Source organism: Aulonocara sp. 'chitande type north' Nkhata Bay, linkage group LG6, assembly GCF_057382095.1.
Source record: "Aulonocara sp. 'chitande type north' Nkhata Bay isolate Kocher_YH1m ecotype deep benthic linkage group LG6, A_spYH_male_GT1.1, whole genome shotgun sequence".
Classification (NCBI taxonomy): domain Eukaryota; kingdom Metazoa; phylum Chordata; class Actinopteri; order Cichliformes; family Cichlidae; genus Aulonocara; species Aulonocara sp. 'chitande type north' Nkhata Bay.
This window is the reverse complement of record NC_141349.1, coordinates 15,362,948-15,386,849: the sequence shown is the minus strand read 5'-3', so window position 1 is coordinate 15,386,849 and position 23,902 is coordinate 15,362,948. Positions and strand designations below refer to the sequence as shown.

Below are 23,902 nucleotides of genomic sequence, written 5' to 3'. Positions count from 1 at the left end.
GAACCATATCACTTGATTAGACTAAAATGGGATTTAGCCCAAATGTACAATAATATATACTTTGTGTTTTAGAAGCTTTAATATGAGAATTGCATCGTTTTCATTTATTTATATTAGACAGTACGTGCAGTCTTTTGGGCACTAACCGTAACCAGAATCCAGGAAAGACGTGAAAGTGAAAGAGAATGATCAGTTATGAATAAGAGCTAGATTTTAATCTCAAGAGACCATCCTAGAAAGTCTGTGATGAAACTGAACACAACCACCAGTTTCCTTTTGTGACCACATGAACCATGTCCGTTCAGAGGGCCCCAGGTGTGGCGTTCACTGCCATTTTCGTTTAAAATCATTGCTGAGTTTTGTTTCGGGCTATGCTGTCTAAAATGTTTATTTTAGCCGTTTTGTGCAACTGCAGTGCAGTTTGTTTCCATTGCATTTGTTTTTGTTTTTATTTTCAACTTGGTTTTAAATACACTGTTTAAAAAAAATCTAAGAAACAACACTGCACTGTGTTCAAATATACTACATAAATAAATGATATGCATGATGATAGCAGTTTGTAAGGATTGTTTCATAATGTATTGTTTCAGAAGTCTCTTCTGTAACACAATTATTTAATAAAAGGGTTTATTTTTAAAATGCATAATTATGTCACTTCTTAGCAAATCTGTTTGAATTTCTGTCTCATGTGGAACCATGCCTCTCTAAAGAGAGACAACACGTTTTTCACCTCTAAATATTTGCTAATTTTCTAATGATTACTTTCCCTAAACTATTAATCCAATTTTGACATAATCAAGCTCTTAACTGTAAAACCATGACTTTGCATTTGACCTTTCTTGAAATGGAAAATCCGTAATGCTGTATAGTAGTTGGTTGCAATGTTTTTAAAGCACAATAAAATATCCTGTAAGTAATGTTTTTCATTCACTTTGACAGTATGAAGTTGAAAGTACTGTGCCTCATTTCACTATAACCTTTGGAGCGGTGCCCTAAATTGGTAAATAATTAACCTATTTGGTTGTGGAGACAGACACATTTCTGTGTATGGATGCCAAGTGATGAAACTAATATATTTACATGTTTCATTGTTTGGGGCACCAAATGAGATCCGTGTTTCATTTTGTTCAGTGTTTATACAAATAGAGATAAAACAGGCATAAATAATAAACAGGCCTAAAACAAAGGTAAGATTACAAAAACGGTAATGGAAAAAAACCCCACAGCCTAATAAACCAATAAAAATCGTGTTTTTTTTAAAAAAAAAAGTGAAATGAAAACACAGTTTTAGACTACAGGGCTAGACTAGAAACTAAAGAATGGGGAACAAAGCAAAGAAATCACACAAATTACTTTCAGTTTCAAGTGCAAAATGTTTTTTTCCTTCTTTTTTTAAACTTTGGGCATTTCGGAATCGTTAAATACAAGGAAATCGTTATTTAGTGCATTTCACAGAGGGTTGAACCAAAAAGATCAATGCGTAGCACTAAACAGATCTTTTAGCACATGTTTGAACCGTCACATGATGTCGGATTAAATATTTCTCACTGAAACCTTTAGTGAAAAGGTGAAAGTGATATTACTTTAAGGTACGCCAACATAGTGTGTGCTGTCGCTTTTCAGTTGCTGTGTGACAGTCAAGTGAGCTTATGACGACGTGTCCCTGAACGCAGCACCAGTCCGGTTCCCGGAGACTCCGCTCCTGTTCTTCCACTGAGCCGGACTCCATGTTGTTCGTCAGCCACGGAGTGAACAAGTTCCCTGGCTGAAAACTCTCACGTTGCAACTCTGTGTGTGCGAGAAGTTAAGTGTGTGCGCGTGCGAGTGTGTTGACCCTCCAAAAGAAGATGGCAGACTACCGGGATGACACCGGGGCTCGAGCCCTGCTAGCTTTACAGTCGGCTCCGTGCAGCCCGGTGCGCGTCGCGGTGACCTCGCACACCTTTCACCAGCCCTCGTTCGCCCTTCTGGGTCCTCCGGTGATGGATGCCCGCACAGACGCCGGGATTCTTCCCGTGCGGCTCGCTTCTACTCCTCCGCAGGCCCTGGCCAGGCTCGAGGGCCGGGACTTTGAGTATGTCATGCGCCAAAGGACGGTCACCATAGGCCGGAACTCTTCTCACGGCTCCGTGGACATCAACATGGGTCACTCGAGTTTCATTTCCCGACGGCACCTGCAGATCACCTACGACGAGGCGAGTGGCTTTTCCCTCCGGTGCCTGGGCAAGAACGGTGTATTCGTGGACGGGGTCTTCCAGCGAAGAGGGGCGCCACCACTGCCGCTACCCAGAGAGTGAGTGCGGTCAGCTAAGCCTAGCCGCTGCAGTCAGGCTTCCCGTGATAACACGGTGGCTGGACGTCGCAGGGCTTCTCACACTAAAGTTTATTTTATGCATTAACAGTGGAGGTCTAGCGGTTACTTCAAACAATAAAACGACTCAATTGTAAACCCACGTTAGCCTCACGAATAGATTTCTGAACACTGACGGGGAGAACATTAATACAAAACGACCTCCACGATGACAGGGCCAAACGGGACACCTGTCCGGGGTACAAAGTTTGTCACGACACCCCTACCAGAGCGGCTTGGTGTTGCATAGTAATGGCAGCCTAGGTCTGGACAGTAAAGGTGGAACACGATAAGTTGTCAGGTCTCCAGTGTAACTCACAGCGATGTTATGTTGTCATATTCAATTAATATTCAGTTTGCCCGGATGTTCTTAGTGGACCCCTTCAGCTTTGCCTTCAACCCGCTGAATGAGTGAATCAGTCTAGCTAGTTTTAGCCGTTAGCAAACCTAGCTGCATTTCCCCGGCCTGCTGACAAGCATAAGCAGTTAGTAAATTATTATTTTTTCTTTCGAAGTGCTGCAACTGGTTGGTGTTTTTGCATAAGTACGGCGTGTTATATTGTCTTTGAAATAACTTTTTAAAGTAATCCAATTTTCAAAATAAACGAATCAGCACACCTTGTAGCTTCTGAGTGATTATGCTCGCTACTAGCTCTCAGACTATTGGCCGACGTGTCACGTAAACATTAATGTAAACAAACGCATCCCAGACATGTCATCTCACGGTTCTTCGAGGAAGACGGGAGTTTTTTGGTAAATGTTGAAACTTGAAACACGTTTTTCCTCTTTTTTTGTTGTATATCTCGGGTACAGTGGAATGTAGCTTTTTTTTTCCCACTGCGGTTGCAGAGCTGTCGCGTTTACACACGTTGCTTTCACTGGTTTGTTTAGTACAGTTGCAAGCTTACAAACGGAAATCTTCGGTTTTGTGTATGTGTCAATCATAGGGTGGAGGCAGTATGAGTGTGTTTGGGTGGGGGGTGTCTTTGTCTTCTCTGATTGGCTCGAAACACTGTTTGGGGGTGTGTCGGTTATTGAACCGGAAGTGCAGACTGGGGCGATATCCTCGCTGCAGGCGCACATGACGAAGTAAACACTGACTTGCGAGCCAAGGCCACAGACATGTTTGCTTGGTTTGCTTTGGCCCTGGAGGGTTTTCTCGAGATTACAGAGCTAGCGAAACTGCGCCGAGTTAAAATATGAAAGACAACAATTTCTCTGCATTGTCATGATTTGCAAATTAATTTCATTATGATACTGCTGAGCAAAAAGACATTTAATTTAAAAAAAAAAAAAGACTGAGCTAGATTAAGTGCAGATCTAAACAAACGATAGTGGCTTATTAGAATTAATTTTCTCAAAGGAAGAAAAATTAAACTATTAGCAAAAAAGTCCTTCAAATTCTGCTCTAAAATTCAGTTTACCCTTATATAAGACAGAAGCAGCAACAAACACTTTAATGTAAGAAGCTTGAGCAAACAAATGCTGTGCAACTTTCCCTAAAAAGTGACTAAAATGATTGGTTAGATTAAAAAAGTAAATTTAATTTTGCTTTCGTTTTGTGTTTTATCAGCTACATTGCCACTCGTGTATAGTAATTTATCAATTTATACAGGACTGTGCAAAAGTCTTGAGCACCCTTCATTTGTTTATGTTTTCCAATGAAAATGGTAAATGGGGGCTGAGAATTATTGAAACCTGCAAACATACATGGAAATAAATCATATGAGGCTGTTTTTGCCTCATATGATTTATTTCCATGTATGTTTGCAGGTTTCAATAATTGGAAACTCTGTTTTTGAGTTTGTGCAATTTTAACAACTTGAAAAGTCATGATATGACCACCTTTATTCTTAAACAGTCTGTTTTCTAAGGCAGTTTTCTTCTGATTTCTTTAAGTAGTCTTCAGGAATATTTCTCCAGGCTTCTTACATGACATTCAAAGCTTTTCCTTAGATTTTGGCTTTGTTTTATTACATTCTCTGTCGATATGCTCCCACACTGCTTCATTAATATTAAGGTTCAGCTCTGGGGAGGCCAGTCCATGACTGAGTGTTTCATTGTGCGCAATGAAACACTGCATTAGCATGTGTTTGAGATCATTGCCATGCTGAAAAATGAAGCCACTGTCAATCAGATGCTTTCCAGATGGTATTGCATGGTGGATCAAAATCTGATGGTTCTTTTCTGTGTTCATAGTTCCATAATTTCAAACAAGATCTCTAACACTGTTGTCAAACCATGACAGAGCCTTCACCATGCTGTAGACATTAAATGCTGTATCTCCCTCCTGACCTCCTCCATGCACGCTGATTGAACCTCAAATTTCAAATTTGATTTCATCACTTCGTAAGACCTGTTGCCTCTGATTTGTTTTTAGAAGTCTAGTTCTTCTGTAATTTGGCAATCCTCACCCTTTTCTCCCAGTTTTGCCTTTTTTAAAGAATGCCTTCTTGATATCCACCCTTCCACTGAGACCACTTCTAATGAGGCTTCAGTGAACAGTAGATGCATCAACTGTGCATCACTGAGATCCTGCAAATTTTTCTTCCTATTTTTACATTTTTTTTAACGACACGGCTTACAAATACTGCTTTCTGCTGCAGATAGATCTTTGGGGATCACCTAGTTTTTGAAAAAATATTCTATATCCAGACAAACTGTGTTATCTTTGGCACTTTTCATACATTCAGCTAAAGAAATTAGAACAAATCATGTTTTGTTTTTTTTTTTTGCAACATGCTGCTAGTGACAAAGAAGAATGCCAGCTGCCGTTAAACCCCGAAGAAGAAGGAACTGTCCCAGAATTCATAGCGCGACACATCGCGGCCCTGCTCAGTTTCCAACAATGGCGGCAGCTAGTTAGTTTTAACCTCCTAGGACCTGGCGTCCACATATGTGGACATCACATTTTGGGTTATTTAGACCAAAATACTCAATTTTGCTCCACAAGGGCCTGATATCCACTCACGAGGACGTTGTACTGCCACTGTTCTATCAAAATTTTAAATGAATATCCTCATATGTGGCTCTCATTTTTCTTAGAGACAAAAATAAGGTAAAAATAAAATCTGGTGATTCTTTGTTTTTACATTCGTCCGGCCCCAATATGCCCAAATATCAAAGAGAAATTAAAAATGCATGCCGTGGGAGAGTTCGGGGTGTGTTCACACCGAACGCGATGGACGCGAATGGAGCGTGAGCTTTACATGTAAAGTCAATGGAAAAGCGCGATGACACGCGATTGCGGGTCCCGAGAAAATTCGGAAGCAGATTTGTGTCGCCAAAACGCGTGAAACCTGCGTCAGTGTAGCGCGTCTGGCGCGCGAATAAAACCACGCGCGTGAGTTTTTGTGTTGCATTTTGTGCATACGCGCGTTTCACGTCTACCGCTCGAGTTGGAAAAATCTGAACTCCAGCGTCAAATCGTGCCGCGACAACCAATCAGGAGCCTGGTGACGTGGCTGTTACCTAGGTCAAAGGGGCAGATCCAGCTAAAGCCCTTCATACTTCAATGGAGGGGAAGGCTAATCAATGCGGTAGCAAACAACCCGGAGCTGTACGACACCAGCTGCTTTCTGTACCGAGACAGGAATATAAAGGACCGAGCTTGGAGGAAGATATGTGAAGAGATCGGGCAACCTGGTAAGTTCATTCATTTCTCTTAAGTTTTCTCTAAAGTTTTTGTTGACCTGGGGAAGCCGCACAAAAGCTAGAAAGCCACTGCTATTTTCCCACTGACGTACAAATACCGTTCTGCTTTTATGCATGTTGTCATTTAGGAATATATTTTATTGTTTATTAATAAACAGCACACAGTGGTCCCGCTCATCCGTCACTGCTTCGCTTTTTCGCTGATTTTTTTATTGCACAGTACAGCATTGCATTCTGCAGCCTGATTGACAAATCTGCTCCGTGTCGTGTCTCCTGCGCTTGCCAAATTTATCACCTTTGGTTTTGATAACCATTACGTCCAATAGAAAAAACAGTACAAAAACACCCATAACTATGACCCTCATTCGGAAATAGACACCTGCACCGCGAGGGGAAAAAGGCGCACGAAAGTGGCGGGCAGATGAAGACAAACCGCGGCATAATAATACTTTTACGTTTTGCAATCTACAAAGGTTTGCACTTTGAGAATCAATTGTGAGAACTGTGACCAATGTTCATGTGTGTGGGGAAAACGGTGTATAAAGTGCGTGGCCAGGGGCTAGTTATTCTGAGAACCCCTGCTGCAATAAATGAGGGACCACTGTCTACTCTATGATTATTATATTCAACCTGTTAACATTTAATACTGTATTGATAGAACTGATTCTGCAGCAGAGCATCCGCAGTTGCTTCTCCTGGCTCCCCAGTCCCTGAGCTCCTGCACCACAATTGTAGCATCAGATGTACAGCAAGCACTGATAGCTTTTTACTCGGTGGGATTGCCTTGTGATCACCTTTACTAAATGTCTACAACCAATCTGAATATATCCTGTTTGGTTTTTGAAATTAAAATCTAGTAGCAGTCTCCTCATTTCTTTGTTTTGTGCTGTTTTACAGGCCCACAGAGGAGGACAGCTCCAAGGCAGATGAGGGACGGGTCCCAGGACGGTCCATCGGCGGTGGAGCTGGCCATCCTGGAGTCTCTGAAGAGTCCACACCAGTCTCCAATGGAGCATTTCCTCCTCAGCCTTGTTCCTGCTCTGGAGAGCAGCTGGTCGTTTTTATTCCTGTCTCTCTGTAAATACTTACATTAAACATAAATATATAAAATATATTTCTGTGTGAGAATTTTAATATTATTTCAAATAAATTTTTATAATGACTAAAGTCTCAGTTCTACTACACAGCAAACGTTGGCACACGACTTGACACATGTAGAATTTATTTCATATTATACTAATGACAAAATATACTAATACAGTGGGATGCAAAAGTTTGGGCAACATTGTTAATAGCCATCATTTTCCTGTATAAATCGTTGTTACAATAAAAAATGTCAGTTAAATACATCATATAGGAGACACACAGTGATATTTGAGAAGTGAAAAGAAGTTCACTGGATTTACAGAAAGTGTGCAATAATTGTTTAAACAAAATCAAGCAGGTGCATAAATTTGGGCACCACAAAAAAGAAATGGAATAAATATTTAGTGTATATCAATGTGTGTGTCTCCTATATGATATATGGGGTGCCTTTGTTTGGATGTGGTTCCCATCCAGAGCTCCACAGCACAGAGGGAAGTTCCAGCGCTCCTGGAATCCCTCTGTGATGGACCGCCAGTCTTCAGTTCAAGGCACAGCCATGAAATCGTCCACTAGACAGTCCCAGATGGCCGTCGCTGCCTGGGGGGTGATCTGGCTCACCGTGAACACACCAACTCGAAAACTGAACGCGATGGTTCTGAAGGAGTCCCCGGTGACAAGGAACCTGGACAAAATTGTTTAAAATGAGTATTATGTGTCCTGCAGTTACAAAATACATTATTCAAATTCCCAAATTACAAAACATAAATCTTACATAAAACATTTTGTAATTATAAGGATAATTACATGATATATATATTAGATATAATCTAAAACAGTCTGCGGTGATTATATACAAATATTCAACTATCCCAGAATTAAACCAGGTCTAAATAAAAAGGAGTGAGTATCACTACAAAGGTTAACTCAGTGGTCCTAATGCTACAGTTTGATATCAGCAAACACCGAGCGCATACATTGATATGACACCACAGCCATGCTATCATTGCAAACACTGATAACAGCATAAATCGAATTAAATAATAAAGGACTACCGTATTAAATACTTTTGCTAACCTCAGGCAGACGGACAGGCGCTCTGCAGGTGGGATTGAGTGCCTGTAATTGGTGTCTAGGCGGGCGATTCTGGGACCGATGCGGGAAAGCAGGTCCTCAAACTGGGCGAGGGGAAGACGGTGATATCGCTGGAATCGGCCGTCATCCAGGCGCAGCTCCTGGAGCAAATGGTGAAACTCACCAAACTGCTCACGCCTCTGGAGGACCTGATGGACCCAGGTACGGCGAGGACGTCTTTTACGCCGCTGCTCTGCTCTCCACAGTACATAGAGAAGGGAGACTCTCTCTTCAAGCGCTAGCTCGATAGCTGCCATCTTGCAAAGATACCGTCTGGCACAACTTCCTCCCACATTCCTCCCACATTTCCGGTTCACGCGCGATGGATTTTTCTTGGACACACGTTGAGGCGCGAATGTGCGCGCGTCAAATTAGGGGCGTTTGGGGCGTTTTTGTTCGCGTCCATTGCGTTCGGTGTGAACACACCGTTAGGAGGTTAATATTACTCTTATTATTCTTTCTGGGTCACAAAATAAACGTTTAACATATTTTCAGACGGGAATGTTGCTGTGTAAACTTCAAATATCTGCTCAGTTTATCAAGACACCACATATTTTTAAAAGCGCTTCGCGTTTTCAGAGACGGCTGTTACCCACTAGCTCGATAGCTAGCCGGGGTTCAAGGCTCACTAGAGCCCGTGAGAACACCGGACTCCCGGCAAATTGTTTTCAAACCCACCGCCATCTTTCGCTACTCAGGTTAAACACGATATATAAGTCACTTGGATAACTTAAAAATGTTATTGTTTTCAGTATTTTATTTGTTCCTGAGTAAATCGGTTTGGCTGAGATTAAAGTTATAGTTTTTACACAGCTGAATAAACGTCAAGCAGACAGCTGATTATCAGAAGTGTGAGATGCTCAAGAATATACTCCAGTGTCCCGTTATATAGCAACTTAGATAGCAAGGAGCAGACGGCTGCGTTTATTAAACTTCTCCGAAACAATCTGCAAATTTCATTTAAATTCAATAAACTATCATCTTGTCTTTATTTTTAGTTAGCACATACCTTAAACACTTAAAGCTGTAAGCTAATGATAGTTCTATAATCGCAAAAATAATAATTGTTTGTGGCAGCCCTAATTGATGGCTTAGCGAGCTGTGTGTTACATGTCCAAATTGTTAAGCTGTACCTACTAAAACCAGTGACTGTAACACAAACAGTGCATTTCACAGGAATGCATGTATTTATTTGGTGAAGCAGAAAAAGTATAAATGTTGTTGTACTTGATTCTAATCTGCTGCCAAGTCTCTTTTACACCACTGGAATTGGAACATAGAACACACACCAGATATATAAAAGTAATATCACTTTGATTTGTGACAAACTAAATTCCCACGTCTCCATTGTTACGCTGTGGCACAGTAAGCTAACGTTTAAATGGCTCCAGTTTAAAGTTTCAGAGCTCCGATATGCAGCCGTCACCTTAAAAATAATGTGCACTGAGAGCGCACTCAGTGATAAAATAATTCCTTGGTTTATTTTAATGCTATGTGTGATAAATTCAAAGATTAACAATTTTCTGCACCATTAAGTTTTTGTCTTATTTGTAGTGTTTTTATGGTCTTTATAGATTTTTAATCACCATTTTCTCTTCCGTTTTCCCTGGAGTAGGCAGCATTCAGAGCGATCATTTTTTGTGTGTGGAAGAAGTCACGTGACCTGTGAAATGCACCTTATTTTTTTAATTATTATTATTTTTTCTTCTTCTTCTTTCACATGAGCAGCATGCAGAGTCTGAAGCGGAAAGCTTCTCTTAACAGAGAAAGTTAATAAGTTGTGGTAACAATTACTCAATCTTGGGGTTTAGGTTTTGTCGAGTCTGCTAACACAATGAAAGAAGCCCGGTTATGTTGAACTTCCTTTGTAGGGTTTTTTTTGTTTTTTGTTTTGCTTGAATGTTAAGTGGCTTATTAGACAAACCCAACAAGGTGAGATACACGGACTGTATGGAAAATGAAGGAAAAAGCTCGACAGTTTAGCTGACCATCGGCCTTACGCTGCATGGCTTCTCCAGCTCTCTCTCCCCACCTTCCTCTCCATCTTCATTTCACAGAGACTTAAACACATAAGAAAATATTTAACCTGCAATTCTAAATAGGTAAAAATCAGAAGTTAAATCAAGATAAAATTTATAATAGATTGCATTTTGAACAGATCTAAGTGCTTGCTAAAGTTATACCAAATAGACATTAAGCCTTGGTTGCTAATTAACCAAATATACATATATGTGTATGTGTATAGGAGGCAACGTAAAATTTTCAAATCAAAGCAATGGTTGCATTTACTGAAAAACTCTGTTAAGTTAAAATCTGTGACCTTGACTTCAAGGTCAGAGGTCAACCTTTCTGAAAATCAGAGAATTTTCACATTTATAACACAGGTATGTCTACTCGGAGGCTGAAGGGTAGCACAGTATTTATAAAGAATATCAAACAACAATTAGTTGATGCTTAAAGCCTGTTTATTTAATTAATATCCAGTTTATTTCCAAATTGTATTGAATTTATTTGTGTTAACATGGTGTTTTAGGTCTGATTGAAGGACTGATGTAATGGTAAGGTGTCTGTTGCTCCGCGTTGAATATTGGTAAGAACTTGACACAAAAATAAATTTAGTGTAGCATTAGTAAATCTTTAATTCCAGAGATCATGAAAATCGATTAAATGGATCAAACATAGAACTTTTAAATAATTCCAATCTCATCAGAATGTAGGCGTCAGAATGTATTTGAATATAATGTTTCCTGTTTTATATCCATGTGTGCATCAGTTGATGGATTGGGGTGGCTGTAGCTCAGGTGGCAGAGCAGGTCAGCCACTAATCAGAAGGTCGGTGGTTCGATCCCAGGCTGCCTCCTGGCTGCATGCCAAATATCCTTGGGCAAGATACTAACCCCATGTTTGCCTACTGGTGGTGGTCAGAGGGCCCGGTGGCGCCAGTGTCCGGCAGCCTCGCCTCTGTCAGTGCGCCTGTGGCTACAATGTAGCTTGCCATCACCAGTGTGTGAATGTGTGTGTGAATGGGTGAATGACTGAATGTAGTGTGAAGCGCTTTGGGGTCCTTAGGGACTAGAAAAGCGCTAGCCAAATGCAGGCCAAATGCAGGCCATTGACTGCAATGTCAGTCATCTATTCTTTGGGACACATTTCCATATACCATTCCAATGATTTATCCCAATGTCACATCTCATAATCAGTTTGTCAGCCTCCAATTAAGTCTCTGTGACAAGAAGCACAGAGTGCAGACAGGGGCACCAATCATGCTCTGTGGTCAGCATCACTTGAAATGTGCAATAAAATCTATAGATTTATAATTTGGTGATATCTGCCATGTATTGACTTTTATCTTGAAAAATTACTGTATTGTTGCTGCAAGCTGGGACTGATTGGTCGCAATTATTTTGGTCAGCATTGAGATCAAGATTATTTAACATAATTACTCGCAGACTTTAGAAAAAACATGATGTATTAAACAGTTTTGTTGAAAAAAAGCACAAACTTGCTTTATTTATTATGCAGATTTATTTGAACACAACATTTGTTTGCCACAGCTTGGCTATAAAGTGCACAGCAGGGCTGGCGAGGAAAATTTGATATTGCAATATTTTTTGGTTGTATCACGATACATGATATATATCATGGTAAGTTTAACTAACCTTCAAACCATTTTCAACCATATAGTACCTAAAATTGTACTTGTGTACTTATTCAAAGCGACCATTCAGTGTTGACTTGAATACAAAAAATTTAAAATTAATGGAAATGTTTTATTTTAACCATTTTTTAAACCATCAGTTGCACACACTGTTTTCACAAATGACAAAACTATGACCGTAAGTCTCTTTCTGTGGTCAACATTAGACCCTTTAACAAACAAAAGATCATAGCAACAAAAAAGGAGCTCAGGCACTAATTCATGAGACAACAAAAACATAACTAAAACTAAATAGGTGCTTTTTTTAAAAAATTTTTTATTGCTTTTAACATAAAATTGTACAAGACTTCCTCAAATTATAGAAACAAAAGTCTAGAAGGTGACTATGGAAAAACGGATGACCAAGAACAGTCACAGGTATCACAGCTGGTTTATTTAACTTTTTCTTTGGTCTGTGGGGAGATGTTCACATGCAGAGTTTAAAACTGTCTTAATTTTGCAGTGGAATAAATTCGTGGTACTGCTACGACAATAGTTGGCATGTTTTGCAAATTACAGAATTTTGTTCCTTCCTGTGAAATCCGAACAGCAGCGAAGTGTCTTTTCTCTCGCTCATCTGAAACTCGCACTGTCACCATATTTTTTTCTCCATCTGGTGAAATATAAACACCTATGCTCAGCTCAGTGTGCCGGGTAGGAAATTGTGCGCATTGGCAGCGTGTGGGATTAAAAAAACTTGAGTGAATTGCATGCAGACAGCACAGTTATTTGCATGGCAACTTATACTCGATGGTTATGATAAAGCCACTTTAACCATCGTATGTGGAAAACCTCGCGATACATCGAGTATATTCGATATATCGCCCACCCCTAGTGCACAGTCCTGTTTCAGACAGTAGCCATGTTCCCCATTTTCCTCCATATCTTACATTTGTTTAGCTCCTTAATAAGTCCTAAATTAGCTAGCTGGAGTAATGCATCCACACAGTAGACTACTACTGCTGCTGCTTAAGAAGCTAACTCTTGGTCCAGTTTAACTACTCAAGCTTGTTCCAGGTTTTCTGTTTACTTTAGTGAAATCGAGTCGAACTGTCCTGTGAGTTTTTTCTCTCTGCCTGTCTGACATTGAGCTGAAGGCCAGAAGAAAGATGTTTTTCTTTTTTTTCCTTTTGTTTGCTGAATGCGTCTTTTCTACCTCAGCTGTCAAAAGCTGTAGCTTCTGCAGGGCTGCCGCAGGGCCTCGTGCTATCTGTGCCCGGGCACCTGGTGCTGGAGGATGGAGCACTATAGGCCAAAACAGCTGTGAGCAGTGTTTTCAAGAATCCAGTGACAGCTGCCGGTTTTCAGGAAGAACGCTTCATCTTTTTCTCTCTCTCTTCATGTAATTTTTTTTCTCTTTATCAGACTGGTGTGTCTGGAACATCTTTCAACACTCTGATCCTTTGTGGATATTTCCTTTCTTTTGTAGAATTAACGGGGCTTCAGTATCTTTGCCGTGAGATCAGAAAGGGTGCAGTAAAGACACGACCCTGCTGCCAGAGTCAGTTGGGAGGAAATTGAAACAACCAGTCACCAATCATTAAGTTTCCATTGTAAAACATTTACCAAATCCCTCACACATGTAATTAGCTTTGTTTAGGCTTGAACTAACGTGGACCTGTGACTGATCCTCGCTTTTTATTGAGGAGGTTGTTCAGACCTGTTTAAAAGCAGAATAGAAAAGGAGGTGCAGGCCTGGGGAGCTTTGTCGAGGTTTTTATCCACAAGAGGTGGTGTGATATTGTTTGAAATGTAAACAAACCCCTGTAGTTACGTGGGAAGTGCAGTCTCATTATGATTTATTATTAAGGGAGATCTGCACGGGTGTTTGTGTTTTGCTGTAAAACGTGTAATGATGTCGAGTTTGAATGTTTATTCTTGCCCTTGGAGATGTTGGTTGACAAAACAATGTCACCACCTGTCATTTAGCTGTTTTTTTTCTTCTTCTCAAATTCAGTCATATCTCACCATCTCCCCCTGCAATAACAGTTACTTAGTTGCACAGGAAATGTTTAAATTGTCATTGACGAGAAGGTTTAAACACAACTCTGAAGTGCTGATCTGTTAATGTTTTAATGCTTTACTGTTTGGTTGAACCAACATGACATCATCTCTCTTTTTTGCTTTGTTTTCTCTCCGTCCTGTGGCCCTCCCCTTCCCTGCTGCTCTTTAGGTGCATGTTTCGTTTTCCCAGCACGGCGATCAAGATCCAGTTCATGTCACTCCTGGAGGTTGAGGAGCACCGGGAGAGGGAGCAGCAGTCTCCCGCTCGCTCGCTTCTGCCCCAAATTTCTCCTCTTAAAATCAGCATTCCCACGGCGCAGCAGCACGAAGAGCACATGAGGGCGTTTGGCTCTCCGCTGCCCTCACCCACAGGCACCATCAGGTAAGCCACCAGACACACAATCACGTGGACGCTGATCAATTCAAGCAGCGTTCATAAATGCAAAGTAGGCCGTCCGGATTTGCAGTTAAAGCAGGAGGATGTTTTTCTTTGGAAGGAATTCTTGCCAAACTAGTTCAATGCGCCTTTTCATTCAATCCCCAATAATTAAGAAAACATTTATTTTCCAATAAGTATTGATTAGTATTAGAGGTACTTTTAGCTGCTCCCTTATTTCCCAAATGGTCACTATAGCACACGCTTTGATTTGGCTCGTGTTTTATGGTGGATTCTCTAAAATTAGCTGAACACCTCTGAGATGCAGAGTTTGTGTCTCCTCCTGGTGTCGGTGTGTAACGTGAATGTGTTAACAACCATGTTTCTTATAGTTAAATCAAACTAAAAGCGAGATGTGGGGATAAAATAGTTAACTAAAACAAAAAGAAAAAATCGACTTGGAAGCGGAAACAATTTTATGAACTTGGAAATCTAACGAAACTTCAGTGAAAGAGAAATATACAGGATGTATCCTCAGTTTCACTTTTTTGTTAGTTTGGTCAAATTTGATCAAAACATACCTTTAGAGTTTGGATATCTCAATAAGACTGATTTACTTGCATTAACCGGATAATAAAACTTGTATTATCTGGTTAATTATTAAAGCTTGTACTGTAGTGGAAGAGGTCGCGTAAGTACGCAGACAGTACTTGTATAAAAAGAAACAGGAGACAGTAACCAAAAAGAATAAAAAAGAAATGAGTAAATTAAATACAAACCCTTTTTAAAAAATCTTTTTTTCGGTGTCTTATTTATGTAAATGGGTATCAGTGAGAGAGGAGGATCTGTTGGAGGAGTTTTAAAACAAAGCTGGGTGTACAATGAAAGTTCTCAGATGAGCTGTTAGTTTCTTTTTTGTGAAACAAAAGTGTAGTGTCTTGTGCGCTGCTGACATGCACTCTAGCTGAAGATGTGCTTGTATCTGCACTCAGAGAGAGAAAGCTTGAGTTTCATAGGCTGTGAAGGCACATGTTTAAAAGAAATCTGTGCTCTGTAAATATACACGTCATGTGTGAGTGTTCGACGGAGCTGTGCGTGCCCTCTGGTGGTCTCTCTCTGCCTTTGCATCATGCATCCCCACCAATGTCAGCGCGCGTGCTTGCCTTATATGGGATGGCTGCCGCTTCGAGGCCTGCGATTGGCTATCGAGGGCAGATTGTTTTGCTTGTGGGCCGTTTTCCCGTCCATTAGTGGTTTCCTTTTCCGAGCCCCCTGCCCCTCCAACTCAACCCTCAGCTCCTGTTCTCTCGCACGTGGAAACACTACAGACACACTACAGACACTAAAGACGCTCGCTCAAACATTTCTGCGCCGCTCTCACCGTGGCCTTTTTCGGGCACATAGTCTTCCTGGTACATACACACCGCTGTGTATGGCGGAAGAGTATTGTGTCAAAGCACGTGGTCCCTCTTACAGGGTGCTAAGAGTGACTTTTCCTGCTTGGCAACTTAAATGCACAGCGTAAAATTGCACTCTCCTTTCTCTGCCAGCATGCACTCTTGTAATGCAGGGCCTCGTGCACGTGGCCCGCGGGGGGATGGTTGTTTTAAGAGTGTCCGGGGGAAAGCAAAGATGACCCTTGCTCCCCCGTGGAGGCACAAATAACAAAGTCCTAGCAGACTGACGGATACAGATTTCAGTATTTTTTGTACTTCCGAAAAGTACAAAAATATGTTTGTGTTAGTCCGTATTCATTTTTCAGCTCTGAGTTTATGAAAACAGAGCTTGCAGCCTAGTTCCTCCAGCCACAAACTAAAAACACACTCCCCCCCCCCCCCCCCCCCCCCCCCCCCCGTCTGTATCCGTGGCTCTTTGTTGCTAGAGGCAAATCAAAGCTTACTGACTCTCCCAGAAACCATTGTTTACTTTACTAACAGAAGCAGGTGTGTACTGTATGAGAAGTTGCTGGGATTTCCTTGTGCTCTCTGTCTCTCTTTCACAACAGCAGCAGATAAAGCCGAGTTAATAATTAATGTATTTATGGTCATTGTTGTGTGTTTCTGTTTTTTTTTTTCCTTTTTCAGATCTAGTTCTTGTGTGTAAGGAAAAGCCTTTTATGACTCAACCAGTATAAGATCTGAAGGCTGATACTGATACCAATATTTGGTGATTTAAGAAATCTGATATATCGGCCAATATTTTTTCTTTCTTTCTGACACATGACATTTAATCTTATTTTCTCAACATTTGTCATGTGTAATTATTTCTGAGTCTTTACTAACACATATATTTACATGACTTGAAAAATAAACTTGTTTCATTGTCACAACAAAGAGTAGATTATTTGTTTGCGCCCGAATGAGCTGGTTGTTTGCAGCTTTTCCAAACACGTTGCCCTCTGGTTTAAAAACTGGACCACATCAGCATGCTCGAAGGGTATTTCTTCCATCTCCTCTTTACTTTTTCATTTCTGTTTATTAGCCATTATAAATGTCAGTATGGATATATAGGAAAATAACTATTACTGGACTTTAATTTAATTAATAATATATTAATAATTAATTTTGTAAACACTACATTTGTAAATCATTTGAGGCGAGGGTTGACAATGAAACAGTTGCTTTAAGTTTTACTGGGAACCACATGAAGTGGCCAAGGATATCATTTCATGACAGTTAGTTCACGTCTCTCTTTTGTGTGTTTTGCTTTACTCTGAGGTGTGGATTCTTATTCTTTTGTGTTTTTCCAGTCCTATTCAAATTTCATAGAAATGGTAAATAACGAACAAAATTTAAAAATGCTTATCTTACAAATGTTAAGTGCAAAATATAAATGAAGATTAGAAATGCTTCAACAGGCCTTCACGCTGTACAGTTTAGTTACTCCTCACTATTACATCGTGTAGTCTTCATTTTGCACTCTGACATAATTATGGTTTTAAGGATTTACTAATAAAATCTTGAAATGACTGAACTGTCAGATTTTTGCTGTCTACACACACACACCTGCTGGAAATGACCGGTGTATGAGCTTGACACCAGTGTTGGTCAAGTTACTTGAAAATAGTAATTAGTTACTAATTACTGATTACTTCTCCAAGAAAGTAATCCCATTACTTTACTGATTACTTATTTTCAAAAGTAATTAGTTACTTTATTACGTAGTTACTTGTAATAAAACGACATTGTTTGTTTTTTTTAACAGTTTTTCCTTTATACATATAAACAAAAGGAGAAGAGAAGGATTACAGATGATTTTTACATTTGGGGTCATTAACACTTGAGGCTGTAAAATGTTTAAAAAGAAAAAAGTGGGGGAGGTGAAATAAAGAAAAAAATATATAAGTAAAATATTTCCCCGGATATAATAGTCCCTGCAAAATAATCCCATTCATTCCCACCCAGGTCACTGCCCTAGACCTGTACACTGTATTTCCACACCTGACATGAGGGAGTTGCACACAGACAAAAGTGAATGCACCTGAAAAATTCTTATAGATTTTGAAATGCTTTGAAATTTGAAAAATTAAAAAAAAATTGAAAGAATTTTGGAGTGAATGTCTTATTTTTTCCAGTTTTAGACATGACATGAGGTCGTATAACCACTGTTTGTGAGTGGGAGGGGCCAACAGGGAACAGAATGATAGCGCCTGTCTTTTAGAGGCCAGTAGAAGCACCTCATTCCCACTGATGCCAAACAGAGCAAGAAAGGGGCCTCATCACACTGATAATCCTGGACATGGAAAACCTCTGTCCAGAACTGAACAAGACTGGGACAAGACCAGTACATGTAGATCATTTGTCACTTTTTTACTTTTAAAAACATGATACACAACCCGAACAGGTAATAAAACTGTAGACCTTTCAGCCCAGTTCAGTTTTTTCTGAATAAACCATCATATAAAATTGAATCAAATGAAAAAGTCTCTTTTAAAAATTTGTTTAATCAGTTTTAATCTTTTAACTTTATGCACATTACATCAAGCAAAAATGTAATTATATGCAAGAAATGTGTTTAAAATTTTTAAACCTATTTTCTGCATATTCCATCATATAAAATAAAATAAAATAATATGTTGTGTTTTCACTCATTCTTTTAAATAGATGCAAGTAAAACACAGCAAACATTTAACTAAATCAGAGATTCAGCAGCACTAAGTCCTGTTGCTCTTTAATCAATTTTCACCTGTTTAGCAGGAGTGGGGCAGGTGGAGGTTTGCCCGGTGCCACAGTGGCCATGTCAGTGGGAAGATGTGGGGTTTCTCTGTGAATTTCACATTCCCGTGGCAGCGTCCTTGGTGCTTGCTTAGATTTGAAGTTTAATTTTTCACGGTAGAAAGAAGTTTTCTTCCCACGCAGAGTTACGCTGCACGGTTGTACTCTGTCCCGCACTCCATATTATCCACTGTTGATCTACACACATCTGTTGCTACCACGGACGTCGCACGCTCGCACGTCATAGTCATGAGACACTCTCACAAACAAAATCACGGTTTGGTAATGCAGCATGCTTACGGGAAAGTAACAGCAATCTAATTACCTTTTTGCAATAGTAATCCCTTTGTAATCCCGTGTTCTTGGAGAAGTTAATGTAATTATCAGGTAAAATCTGGCTTGTCTTGTCTGTGTGCTGAGTTACAGTTGTTAATGTGACTGTAAGCCTGTGAAACAAGTATTGTACTGACTGCAAGATTAAGCCTCTCATCTTATGTGGGTCATTTTTCATGTAGCCATAAACCATAGTGGTAACCCTTTCCTCTATTTCTCTCTCTTTCCCAGTGTTCCCAACTCCTGTCCAGCTAGTCCGCGCGGGGCGGGGTCATCGGGGTATCGCTACGGACGCAACATCACCTCCGACCTCCAGTTAGCAGCCGAATATGCTGCCAAGGCTGTTTCTGAGCAGAGGCGAAGTATTGCTGAGCAGAGAAGTGGGGGGAGTGAGCAGCGAGCGGAGTCAGCTGGTGGTGACAGTCCCCGGGTAAACATCCAGGCCTGATTGCTTCTAAGAAATCGACTGTTAATGTTTAACCTTAGAAAAAATGCTGAGTGTGTCATTATGAATGCATGTTTATTTAGACTCGTGTCTATCTTTTTTGGGCCAGGATGAGTCCAAGCCACCTTATTCCTATGCACAGCTGATTGTCCAGGCCATCTCCTCGGCCCAAGACAAGCAGCTGACTCTCAGTGGCATCTACGCATACATCACCAAACACTACCCCTACTACCGCACTGCAGACAAGGGCTGGCAGGTACAGTAGTCTTGTCTAGAAATACAACTTTTACCCGAGTAAGCTGGGAAGAAACTTTCTCTTCTTTCAAACTGATGCTTCTGTTTCCAGTGACAAAACGTTTTTCCTTTTTCAAGAACTCAATCAGACACAATCTGTCTCTGAACCGCTACTTCCTGAAAGTGGCCCGCTCTCAGGACGAGCCGGGGAAAGGAAGCTTTTGGCGTCTGGATTCTGCCTCCGAGGCCAAGCTGGTGGAGCAGGCCTTCAGGAAGAGACGGCAAAGAGGGGTGGCCTGCTTTAGGACCCCGTTTGGACCCCTGTCATCAAGGTGGGCTTTGCAGTGGGTCATCCGTGGCCTTCAAGTTGCACACACAGACACGCACAATGATTCAGTTAACCCTCTCTCCCTTCTCTCTGCTTCTGCTCCTTGCGATCATTTGATTGGACAGAACAAAGTAAGTGTGGTTCTGAGGTTTGCCTGAATGAGTAGAGGGTGCTGACAGTGAGGAGCTCTGCATGTCTTACTAAAAGTCTGTTGGTTAGTTATTTGATTTCTCTGCTTTTTCTGTATTTTGTTATTTAGGAGTGCTCCAGCATCCCCGACCCACCAGGGGCTTCTTTCTCCTCCTTCAAGCGGGCTGCAGACTCCCGAGTGTCTGAGCAGGGAGGGCTCGCCTATCCCCCACGACCACCACGAACAGCTGGCTAACAAACTGGCATCTGTACCTGAGTACAGGTATTCTCAGAGCGCCCCAGGTAAGCGTGCAAACAAAATCTCTTTCAAAGATCCGCAGATGACAAGCTTGCTAAAACGCATCAAGTAAATTGTGTCTGCCTCTGCGTAGGCTCCCCAGTCAGTGCTCAGCCTGTCATCATGGCCACTCCCCATCACCCTACAGCGCTGTCCTCGGGCTCGGGGAAAGCCCTTGCTTTGCTTCCAGGTGGCGGTGGCCAAGTCCAGCCCATCCATGTGTTCCAAAGCTCCTCTCAGCCCTCTGTCACCATGGTGCGGGTGGTTACCAGCGTTCCTCCAAATGGGTACAGCGCTGTTGGAGGAGTAGAGGGCAAGAGTGATCTCAGAGGTACGGCCGTTTGGGGGGGGTGGGAGAGAATCTATTTTTGAAATGCTTTTTCTGCGTGATGCAATCCTTTGTAATGTGATACACAGGAAAGTGTATTCAAGTCTTTAAAGCTGTTGTGGCCTTGTTCACATCCTTAACGCCCCCTTGTTTTTACCGTCCAGTGCTGGGAATACTGGGCTATTCCTCAGTCACACCTTTACTGTTCAGCTTCACTGCACAAATCAGCAACGCAAGATATTTCTTGTAGCGCGTATAGCTGACAGTAGCCAAATCTCTGAGTTTCGCGACCTTAATTTCCATTTGCTGTAGAATCAGACACGTTTATCACTCTCCCTGAAGAGATGAGGTTTGTTTGGTGTAAATCCATGTGAAATTGTGTTTTGTTGCTCATTATGTCATGTTTTTAAGATCTGCATTTTCAGGACAGCATCCAACTGGTGCATACTGTGAACTGATATTTAGGAAATTATGCTAAATTCTGACAAATGTTTGATTACTGCAAAATCTGGCTGGATTGTTGACGGGTTCCCATGTTTGAATCGTACGCTTTGTCCTCAGAAGCCCAGCTGACCAGAGAGCGAGTGATCCAGACTGTGGAGAGTGCGGTGCAGGCCGGGGAAGCACGTAATCTGACCCCAGGTTTACATCAACTTCCCGTTCGCCCCATTACCCAGAATGGCAAACACACCACTGCTGCTGTTGTCACAGCAACCAGCCTTGCTAATGCATCTGGTAAGACTCTTTTTTTGGATGGTATTTTTTGTCCTTTAAACACAATAAGGTTTCATTATATTCAAGAAAAAGGCCGACCTCTTTACAGCACACAGCTGGGGGTTTGAGGCTCAGTGCGGGTCATCTACTAATCAGCAGTCAGTAGTTTGATCCCCGGCTTTTCCAGCATACATGTTGAAGTGTCTTAAAGCAAGATATTGAACCGCTCACCACCTTATCTAATATGCATGCACATGTTAGATAAGGCACTTGGGCTAGAAAGTTCTGTGTGACATGACCAGTAAAACGTGTTTTGAGTGCTCAGCTAGAGTAGAAACCAGTTCATTTACCATTTCACAAATGGACAAAACTATCCTTTGCTTATTTTCTTGTTTCGTGTTTTGTCCTGTTCAGGTCTGAGTAGTCCTCTGCAGATTTTGGCTGCTCAGGCCTCTAGCTCCCCTCCGGTGTTGGTGAGCAGACAGCCCAGTGCAGAAACTTTAGCTGGACAACCAGGCGAGCCCCAGGCCAAGCGGCCAAAGATGGAGGACGATGGCGGCCCCGAATCTGCTCATCATCAAGCCACACCCGGTCAGCAGCCTGTCATTGTTGCCATGGCATCGCAAACCCATGACGCTAGGCAGTAAAACTCAGGGCCTTGCACCAGATACCCAGTGGACAGCCTCTCTATCGCCCCCTTAACGCGTCGCCTTTTATACTTATTTGATACGACTGTAGCCGACAGGCGGTCTCTCAGAAGGGAATTAATTCATAAGAACACACACTTCGGTCAAAAGTAGAGGAAACCTTTGGAATTTGTGCTGAAATTTAAAAAAAGAAGTTTTAGAATTACAATTTTTAAAAATGTAATCCATCATTCACTGACAATACACAGATTTAAGGTTATTAATTATAATAAAATCATTTCAGCACTACTCTTACTACGTGAATGTTGGATATTATCGCAGATACATTACTTATCACTCTCAGGCCAAAGAACTCACCTCTCCTGCGCTTCTCATTAGAGTCGCTGCCTGACGTAAAACCAGGGAACGTGAGATCCGAACGGCCCCGCGACCACAGAAAGGGCCGTCAGCATTAAGAGTCGACGAATCGCGTCGTTTCGTACAGTCGTGGGCAGAAGGCTAGAGAGGACTCAGCTGCATACACCCACACTAGGTTGTTAAGGCCCAGGAGACTTTAAGAATATGATTGTACTCTTCATGAGGCTCTTCTCCAAGGATAAAGCGAGACAGAAGGCATCAAACGAGCGGTCTCAGACGAGAAAAGGCAGACGTTCATTTTAAAGAGCAGAATGTGAGACGTCTCTCTTCTTGCCTTTGCTTTAAAAGAAAAAAACAAACAAACAAAAAGCAAAAAAAGAGAAAGGTATGTTGTTTTTGGAGAACAGATACGAGGAAATTCAGGTTATGACAAACCAGCAGTTTGCAGTTTTTGCTTCACTTCAGTCCAGTGCGGTTTATCGGCGCGAGGCTTCTCTGATTGAGGAAGATCGCAGCATCTGGACGGGAGAGAAGGAGCGAACCGGGCAACTATATGGAGTTGATTGAAGTGGAGCTAACCTAATGTAGACAAACTGATTGTTTTAAATTTTTTTGTTTCAGTAGCGGTAAAAAAAAAAAAGCAAACGGAGCAGCCTGGGCGTACTTTTTTTTTGGATCGTCTTAGCACAGAGAAGCATTATTGTAATAATCCTTTAAAAGCCTTAAATATTTCTACATTTTTGTTCTTTTATTTTAACCTTTAGACGGCTTTACTGTTTTAGAGTAACTTAGTGCTTTAACAGCTGACGATCGGCGACACTACAGCGGTGACAGTTGCGCTGCATTGGTAGATTCGTTTCAGGTTTTTTGGGGGTTTTTTGTCAGGGGAAGGGCGGGACCAACACATGACCACAAATTTCAACAGTTCTTTTTTTTTTCCACTCTGTTTGGTACTTCTGCCACCTACTGTTCTCGGCTCACACACTGTTGCTTTTTCTTGTTTCCTTAAATTCATTTTACAGTTTTGTTCTTCTTCTTTTGCCCAGTCTACCTCTCCTCACCAAGCACTCTCTCATCTTCGCAGCCTCCAAAGAGGAGTCAAGCTGTCGGCGATTCCTGCCACAATTAGATTTTTCTATAACACTTCCCTCTCCTCCACTCTTTGCTCAATCCTCACATTCTCACTCTCTTTAGATTTTTTTTCTCCACTCAAATTCCCTCACACAGGCCTCGTTTATAGCTGGGAATCAGGCATTCAGTGATTGTTGTTGCACATTATTAGAAAAAAATTAATACATTTTTAAAAAAAGTTGCGTAATGATTGTATGCTGCTCTATCTGCTAAATGACAAAGTTCTTCAAAGGTATTTTTTCTTATTTTGGAAAGAGAGAAAAAATATTTTGCTATATGTATAAAAAAAAAACAGCAGTCATCAATACGTAAACATTCTGGAAATAGAAAAGTATATGTATTTTTAAATGTTCCTGTTTTTGTGATTTGTTCAAATGTGTAGCACAAATTAAAATTCCTCATTGACTTAAATGTTGTGTTGTCATCGCTCTTCTGTGCGACAGTGT

General features: G+C 41.2%; 1 protein-coding gene across 2 annotated transcripts; it reads left to right on the top strand.

Annotated features, from left to right (window-relative positions):
- The first annotated feature begins 1,687 nt into the window (after positions 1-1,687).
- On the top strand, positions 1,688-23,867 carry foxk1 (forkhead box K1). 2 transcript variants are annotated; one of them, XM_086295188.1, is made up of 9 exons: positions 1,688-2,293; positions 14,092-14,304; positions 19,077-19,275; positions 19,400-19,546; positions 19,663-19,856; positions 20,112-20,284; positions 20,374-20,610; positions 21,172-21,342; positions 21,736-23,867. In XM_086295188.1, the coding sequence occupies exons 1-9, from the start codon at positions 1,848-1,850 to the stop codon at positions 21,966-21,968; spliced, it is 2,013 nt and encodes a 670-aa protein (XP_086151314.1). In that variant the 5' UTR covers positions 1,688-1,847; the 3' UTR covers positions 21,969-23,867. The 2 variants fall into 2 exon arrangements, with proteins under 2 accessions (XP_086151314.1, XP_086151313.1); XM_086295187.1 differs by having other exon boundaries at positions 1,690-2,293; positions 21,169-21,342.
- Positions 23,868-23,902: the final 35 nt, after the last annotated feature.

Excerpts from the sequence above, each read along its gene's own strand:
- foxk1 (XM_086295187.1), top strand. The coding sequence starts at position 1,848 with ATGGCAGACTACCGGGATGACACCGGGGCTCGAGCCCTGCTAGCTTTA. Across the intron at positions 20,285-20,373 it reads GTATTCTCAGAGCGCCCCAG|GCTCCCCAGTCAGTGCTCAG; the intron begins GTAAGCGTGCAA and ends GCCTCTGCGTAG. Across the intron at positions 20,611-21,168 it reads GGGCAAGAGTGATCTCAGAG|AAGCCCAGCTGACCAGAGAG; the intron begins GTACGGCCGTTT and ends CTTTGTCCTCAG.